The sequence below is a fragment of the Cynoglossus semilaevis genome, chromosome 8, assembly GCF_000523025.1.
Source record: "Cynoglossus semilaevis isolate Cse_v1.0 chromosome 8, Cse_v1.0, whole genome shotgun sequence".
NCBI classification, from domain to species: Eukaryota; Metazoa; Chordata; class Actinopteri; order Pleuronectiformes; family Cynoglossidae; genus Cynoglossus; species Cynoglossus semilaevis.
Genome location: NC_024314.1, coordinates 10,620,939 through 10,629,127, shown reverse-complemented (window position 1 = coordinate 10,629,127; position 8,189 = coordinate 10,620,939). Strand labels below are relative to the sequence as shown.

General features: G+C 40.1%; 1 protein-coding gene across 1 annotated transcript in view; it reads right to left on the bottom strand.

The window, feature by feature from the left end:
- Positions 1-704: 704 nt before the first annotated feature.
- LOC103382036 (prostasin) overlaps positions 705-8,189 on the bottom strand; it is a 13,428-nt gene continuing 5,943 nt past the window's right edge. The window contains exons 3-6 of the mRNA XM_008314685.3: positions 3,651-3,730; positions 2,550-2,821; positions 1,796-1,956; positions 705-1,471 (exon numbers count right to left, since the gene is read on the bottom strand). Of these exons, the coding sequence (XP_008312907.1) occupies positions 1,211-1,471; positions 1,796-1,956; positions 2,550-2,821; positions 3,651-3,730 (774 nt within the window). The 3' untranslated portion in view covers positions 705-1,210. The remainder of the gene's footprint in view (positions 1,472-1,795; positions 1,957-2,549; positions 2,822-3,650; positions 3,731-8,189) is intronic.

Sequence of the window (8,189 nt, the reverse complement as noted above, 5' to 3'; positions counted from 1 at the left end):
CAGTTGACCCCGAGGCCCCATCCAACAGGGTGGAGCTGAAGTAGCGTTTTTCTTTCACACCTAGAGTATATATCTGCTGTACTCCCAACCACCAGTTAGAACTGATGAAGCCCCTTGGATGAGAGGTGAAACGTCTTCTTTTAGAAAATTCACGTCCAGTTGCCTAACAGAACCTTTTTAAACTACTAAAGTGATATCTATCTAGTTCATAAACAGCATTTTAACAGCTCCTGTATAATCAACTTGCGCTTCACAGGGCTCGCACTGCTCTCAACTTTCGCTACCGTTCTCTCTTTAGCACATTTATGTACACAGCCATTCACAGACCTACGCTATTAGTACAACACAGAGTAGTCTACCAGAAAAGTAATTGATCGCTAGTGGTATGAACTTCGTTAGTCCATAAAAAGCTGCATCATTGTTTAAGTTGCAGGGTTCAAAGTGTGTGAAAATAGTAGTGGCTTGTAGTCTGGAAATTACAGTATACGTATAATATAAAAACTCTCTCCTCTACTTTGAAATTTTTCCCATTTGACGATGGGTCTTGGAACATAACTCCCGCGATAGGAGAGGGACCACTGTATATTCTCCTTTTTCTTTTCAAGAAAAAAACAATGTAAAATGTGGTGGTGGTGTGGATTATATGCTATTTAAATAACAAAATATTCGTGATACCAGTTTAAATGAAAAAAACAATAAAATTAATTATTGTTATTTATTAAAAAAAACAAACATTTCCAATCAGTGCTAATATAAATGATCAACTTTGTACTTTTGCACATTTTACATTAACTTCTTATGATTCTGAACTATTCCTTAACATTATGTGCTTGTATGATGTACTAACACTCTTATTAATACGTGACTTTGTTGCGTAGAGATTACCATTACACTCAGTTTCCACCCTTAAAGCCATTTCTAAAAAAGTTATGTCATCTTTGACTAGTACTGCACACATTAGATTGCCTAGAATATTCACTCGCCTGCCTTGACTCCCATATGAACTTAAATTAAATCCCTTTCCTAATCCATACCTTAAGAGCAGCTTTAACTTTTGGATGGGTGACTGAATTCTTCTGGCATTATAGTGTACAATGTACAAGATCTAATCCTGATCTGACTCTTTAACACATCGAATTCCCAACAACCTTCTATATTCATCTGACTTGGTTCACATTCAACTTTTTAGAAACTTTAATCTGTCTGTCAATTATATCTCCAGCAGGATGAGTAGAGTGGATAGACAGTTAACCCCAAAAACAGCAGCAGTGCCTCCAAACCAAGATGGATTGGCTTTCCCATACAGCTTGATCTCTGGTATTGTGTTGCTGATGAAGGTGGTATAACTGGTCACTCTGGTATATACACCGGGCTGGTTTTTCTGAGCACAACCTTGTCCAAAGCTTACCACTCCAGCCTGCACCCAAGTTCCATTTATCATCTGGCACACGAGAGGCCCTCCTGAATCACCCTGAAATATAAAAAAGTACCTATTGAGGTTTTCATGCTTAGACAGTAGGAGTATAACGATGCATCAGGAATCAATGAGTGGAGGAGGAATGATTGATAAAGGATGAAAGAAGACATGATAGAGAGAAGAGGAGTAGATATTTTGTGTTCAGGTTGAAGAGTTCCGTTAAGCAACTGGATGTCTTCAATTTCTTCAAATAAAACATTTCACCTCTCATCCAAGAGGCTTTTTCAGTTCCTCTTGGATGAGAGGTGAAACGTCTTCATGTCCAGTTGCCGAACGGAACTCTTCAACCATAATGGAAATAGTTTGCAACCACAATACCTGACAGGAATCCTTGCCTCCCTCTTGGAAACCAGCACAGATCATGTCAGACAGGATGTCCACCTGCTCCGCTGGGTTTGTCTGATACATGTTCCTACACCTATCCTGGGAAATAAGTGGAACTTGGACTTCCTGCAAAGTCCCGATACCTGGCAGAGGGACTGATCATGACACAAAGAATGGAAAATCAACAACAAAATAAGTGATTAAAATCCCACCCTCCCTTAATACATCTATTTTTGTTTAATTCGATGTTTGGATGAGATGAGAAGCATATATTAGAAAAGGTGCCAGTATGTGGTTCCTAGAGGAATCACATACTGGCACCAAAAACTCTGGCACCAAGAACTCTCTGCTTGCAAGACAGGTGTGCTAACCACTACACTATGGAACCACCAAGGTAGGAAAGACAATCTTAAGATCATTTAGAAATATATATATAAATAATAAAATACTTTTAACAAAAGTGTTTTTATCCGTGATAGCTACCAGTCTGATATTAAGATTAGATATCCTTTCCAATATTAACTAAATATCTAGATTATCTCGAATATCTAGACTTTCTGCTCTCCGCTTCTGAGGAAGGCGTGGTAACCGCTACACTACAGAACAGACAAACAAAAGTAGCAACCTTTCACAGAAAAAGTCCTACATCCAGGCTAGATTATGCTTACTTTAAACGTAAACCATAAGTAAGTAAGTCATATCGTCAAAAGTTCATGCCACAGTTTCAGTAGAATTCAGGTTGTCCTACCATCTTGACGAATGTGTCCCCAGCCGGTAACTGAGCATATCATTTCACTAGGGAACAGTGCACTGGATGCAGGTAAGCACACAGGTTGGATGTGATCTGACCATCTTAATGGGGGATTCAGCTGCACCAGAGCCACATCCTTGCCTTGGTGGGGTTCAGTGTATCCAGATGGGATCACCACCTGCAATACACGATGCATTGTCTGGTGCTGGTTAAAGCCATTCAACTGGTACCTACCAGCATAGATGGTAATAGAGTCCAACGCCGATGGACTTAAGGAGATAAAGGGAAAGAAACAATGTTTGAATTAAGCACATTTATACATTTAATAATTAATTCAACTGAAATCATGCACAAAATGTGTGATTTTGTAAACATGGATTTATCAAACTAAGAAGTTTCCTAGTGTCCTAAGAAATTAATTTGGTGAATTTTTTTAATTTTTTAAAATTCAATTTGCAGGGAAGTAGGAGGTTAACAACATCAATTTAATTTAACTCTTCCTAGTTTAATTGGTTTATTAGTTTAAACAAAGTTATGAGTCATATAAACATACATTTCTTCATTAAATTTGTGTAGGTGTGATACACCATCTTAACCATGATAGAATTACAACAGGATTTCAAAGATAAGTGAAAGAAATATAATGATTCTTCTTTATTTTGTGACTGTTTACAATGACAATTTTTGTGCCATTTAACATAACGTAATTTCCAAACTATAAGCCGCTACCTTTTTCCAACACTTTGAACCCCGTGGCTTAAACAATAATGCAGCTAATATATGGATTTTTACAGGCAACAAAGTTCATACCGCTAGTGATACATGACTTTTCTGGTAGGCTGGTAGACTTTTCTGTCTGGGAATGGCTGTGTGTGTATATGTGCATCAGGCGCATGAGAGAGAGAGAGCAGGAGGGAAAGTTGTGTGTGACATTGTTCGGAGAGCCAATTGGACAAATTGTTTTTATCTAAGCTCAGGACAATTGACCTGTGTTCATAAACTTTTTCATGCGTCATGAACTGAGTTAAACACATGCAATGCATCTTGCCTGCAATCTGGTACTGAGCCACAGTCTGTGGATGGCTGAAGTTCTCTTACTTGGGAAAACAGTGAGCAGCTGACAAGACCCAGTTCTCAGTGATGATGGAACCTCCACAGACGTGTCCCTCAGCAACAGTCTGCAAGCCAGGGGAGAGAAGAGTAAATCACCATTATTTCATTATTGACAAGCACCAACACAGCAACTGTATCTTTAATTGAAAGAACTTAAAAAAAGAGGAATATACAACCATTACAATTAAAGTAAAATTACCGTAATTTCCAGACTATTAAACGTGTGGAAGAGAAAAACATCATGAAGACCAGAATAACTGGTATATAGCTGTTGCTATATTTTGACATGTTCAACAGGCCAAATTGATGCCAGAATAACAGGAAGACAGGCACATGCAAGAACAGGTCAAGATGACCTGGGTAAATGAACATGTTTATCCGGTTACTAGCTGAATGTGAGCCAAATATTAGGCAGCATCCTCATGTTGGCGTCTGGAAAGTGTCTGACTATGTTTGGTCAGAATTACAGTCAAATGTGACGTAACACCATGTTTTGTCTATGCCTATAAGAAGGATCAGCATGTATCAGAAGTTGGGATTTGTTGGTGAATGTTCAGATGAGATTCGTTGTTGGACCTGCCCTGGTCAGAAACCTGTAATACAATAAATCCCCCGAGACGGAGAGGTGTGTCCTGCTATGCCTCATTTGTAGACACCTCTTTCTACCATATAATTGGTGACCCCGATGTGATCGCTTGGGCCTGTGGACCGGGGCGGCTGGGCTCCTCCACTGGACCGGCTGTGCAAAGCACGCAACAGGTAGGAACTTTCCCTCCTATTAATGCACATGCTTGTCCATTGCTGGCGTCCAGCCTCATCTGGTAAGCACTGAGGTCCTTGCCAAAATTGAACAAAGGGCAGTAGGGACGTTGCTCTCACCGGCTCGTTAGACTCTGCATGCAGAAACAGCTGCTAAATTAATATAAAAACTGCGCTGTGTAATTGTATATAGTTGGAAACATTGGATTAGGAAGCAGCTATGAGACTGGCCAGAATGGGAAACTCTTAGTAGACTCGGAACTGTATACTGTATGTTAAACTTAAACTTTATCTTTATTAGTCATTAGGCTGTCAGCACAGCACAGCACACCATGCACAACGAAATTTGCCCTCTGCATTTAACCCATCACCAAAGTGAACAGTGGGCAGCCATGGTCGGCGCCCGGGGAGCAGTGCTTGAGGACGATGCCATGCTCAGTGCATCTCAGTGGCAACCTGGCAGTTGGTGGATTCGAACCTGGGGCCTTCCGGACCGAAGTCCGCCTCCTTCACCACTAGGCCACCACTGCCCCAAATGTTGCAGTGGTGTCTGACTGGACAGAGTGATGTGTGAAAATGAGATACAATACAATGGGAAGTATGTGTGTATGAGCCAGCTGGCCGAAGCCCCCGGCAGTGTAAAAAGAGATAAAAGAAGTAAAAATAAAAAAAAGAGACGTGTGGTGAATTAGAAGCCGGACTGGAATTGGGTCTTCCAACGAGGTTGGAATCGACGTATGGAGCTACGCGAGCTTTAGTGTAAAAACGATGTAGGACACGCGTACATGTTGACAGTACAAACTTAGGCTGATCACCTTTGGGACTACAGGGTCAACCCCGGATTTTATGATAATACATGAAAAGGCAATTCACTAGAAATTGAGCAAGACCTTCTGGAGAAACGCACACATACAAGTAAAACAAAAAACGCAGCGCTGGCAACTTGGGGGTCTAAGTAAGGCTCACAAAAGTTATTCCAATTGGCAAAGGAATGGTATAGGGGTCATATAGCTTATGCACACTTGTATAATGATAATTGGTGACAAAATTTTTTTTAAAATAAATTTGTAACTCCGGGACACCCCAGCAGGTGATTAAAGTAGCTGGAGATAGAACAATAATATTTGGCTACTCTGTGGAAAAAGGCTTTTAATCGATGTTGGAAGAAAAAATACTAAAAGTGTGGAAAAATATGTAAATAGTGTTCGAAGAAAATATATCAAAAGTGTAAAATTCTGTGGTATAAGTTTTGAATCTATTTGACTGGTCTCCCCGACTGATCTCTCTCTCTTTTCACTTGACTCAACTGACTAAGACTGTGTGTTTGAATGAGTGCCTAAATGTTCGTGTGTGAGTGTGACATATAATTTAACAATGCTGAAGTTTTAAAAAGTGAAGATTTGTTTTCTATTTCTGATATCTGTGGCTTATATTTGTGTTTGATATTTGTGGCTGATATTTGATTCTGATATCTGTTTTAACAAGCTGCAGTTTTAAAAGTGAAGATTTTCGGTGTAAGAATAAGTTCATAGTAGTGCATTAATTTAATTGTGCCTTTGAAACTGCATTATAACTGTTTTTTTTTTAAGACAAAGTAAAAGAGAGCTTGAGTTGAAAATTCTAAATTGGTTCACAAACGAAGGCCAAAAATACCAGAACAAACTTAGAGAAAGTATAATAAATAGTCAAATGAGGAAAAATGTTGGTCAGCTAACTGCAGGGATATATCCCAGGTTAGCTGGCTCATTTAAATTTACAGGAGATTTTGATATACTTACAGAAGAAACAGCGAATTCAGCAAGGGCTGCACAGATTCCTCCACCTTATGAGATTGCTAATATGGACAAGGTGAATGAAACAATCACACACCAAAATTCACAAGCTTGGTCAACCAAGAGTACAATACCGCACTGATTGGGTGAAATTAGTATTCAATATAATGAAAATAAAGATAGAACACCGACAAATGATGAACCAGGCATGCTTACAAAATACTGCAGCACCGGGAGGAAACCATCCATACTAGACTGCTACAAAGATTTGAACAGGAGCAAAGCAGGACAATCTTATTGGCTAAATTTAGATCCGACCGGCATTGACCTACACAGAGAACTAAGTCGATCTCAGATAGATAGTCGATAGTCGAAAGTCGATAAATAGCACAAAGAGCATTTGAAGAAGAAACTGTGGGCAAAATGTTGGCCCTGGGTGACATTAAGGCCATATGGGCTAGAAGCTTTGGAGCCCTAGCCATGGAAAACCTTTTCAGACACAGCAGCAATGAATGGATGTGGAACTGAGTTCAACACATATCGTACCATGCTGTGGACAGTGTTGCGGGATGAGTACCCAATGATCCAAAGGCTCTCAGGGGGAGGCACTGTTAGAGAATGAAAATCCTGCCACATACATTACCCGACAGCTGAAGCGCTGGAAGCAGGAAACTGAGGAGGAGATTAAAAAAAGTCCAGTATTGATGACATTGTTCAGTAATGCTATTGTGGAAGCAATGCCAGACCCCGTCCAGAGTAGACTGGAAGAGGTGGTAGGCCTGTCACCAATGCCACATCAACAATTTCGTGACAACATCGTACATGCCATAGAAAAGTATCGAAAGGACGAAGAAAAAGTGGGCCAGATGGACAAAAACCTGCAGCGTAAAACTGACACAACTACAGTTAAACGAGTTGCAAGGAAAGTATGCATAACATATCAAAAACTGGCGCTGAATGTCAAATGGCTCTTTGAAAGCACAACTTCCAAGAGCAAAAGAACCAACATTAGACTATCACAATGTTTTACGATGTAAATAAAAGTAAGGAGTTTGAAAGAAAATGGACCACAGAAAGGACCAAAGTTGAATTGGTCACACAGTACATCATTGTCGGTGAACCAGGTGCTGCTCTCAATGTGGAAACAAATTATTTTATCTCTAAATGGTACAATGTGCCAGACTCAGCGCCTCACATCACCTTGTTAGTAAACAGCAAGGCTAAAGCTAGAGACTTGGGTCCCATGATGAAGGATGCAGAAAGAGCAGAATGGGAAGCAACAGACAATCCATTAATATTCCAAACACGGGGATCAACAATTTGTTACTTTGTGCACCCACATTGGAAGGCTGTCATAGTGACTATAAAAATCCTCCAAAGGTTGGCAGAAGGAGTACATAGAGTTTCAAAATCAAAACTCCAGTATTGTAAAGCACAAGTAGAGTATTTGGGACGAAAAATCTCGCATGGGACTATAGCTATTTCGCCTTCCCAGCTGGAAGGTATAGCCAAAGCCCTAAACCACGCACTGTGGGAGAAATGATGACAATTTTTGGGATAGAGGAGTATGCAGAGAAAACTGCTCCATTACAGGAACTGATGAAACAAGCAGACACTCAAGTTTTAAAGGCTCCACTAAAGTGGACCACAGAAGCAAGCATAGCTTTTGAAACATTGAAAGCAGACATGCAAAATGCACCGACATTGGCAATCCCCGATTATAAAAAAAACGTTATTTTTGTATGTAGCTAACAAACATCGGCAGTGCTAATACAAGAGACGTGTTGTGGTCGGAAGAAACAACCAGTGGCATATTACAGCATAAAGTTAGATAATGTGGTGCAGGGTTGGCCACCGTGTTATCAAGGCTTAGCTGCAGTACATTACGCATGTGAAAAAGCTACAACAGTGACTATGGGGTATCCAGTTACCATTCTGACACATCACAAAATTGTTGAATTGGTGAACCAAGGTAAATTTGTGATAACTCAAG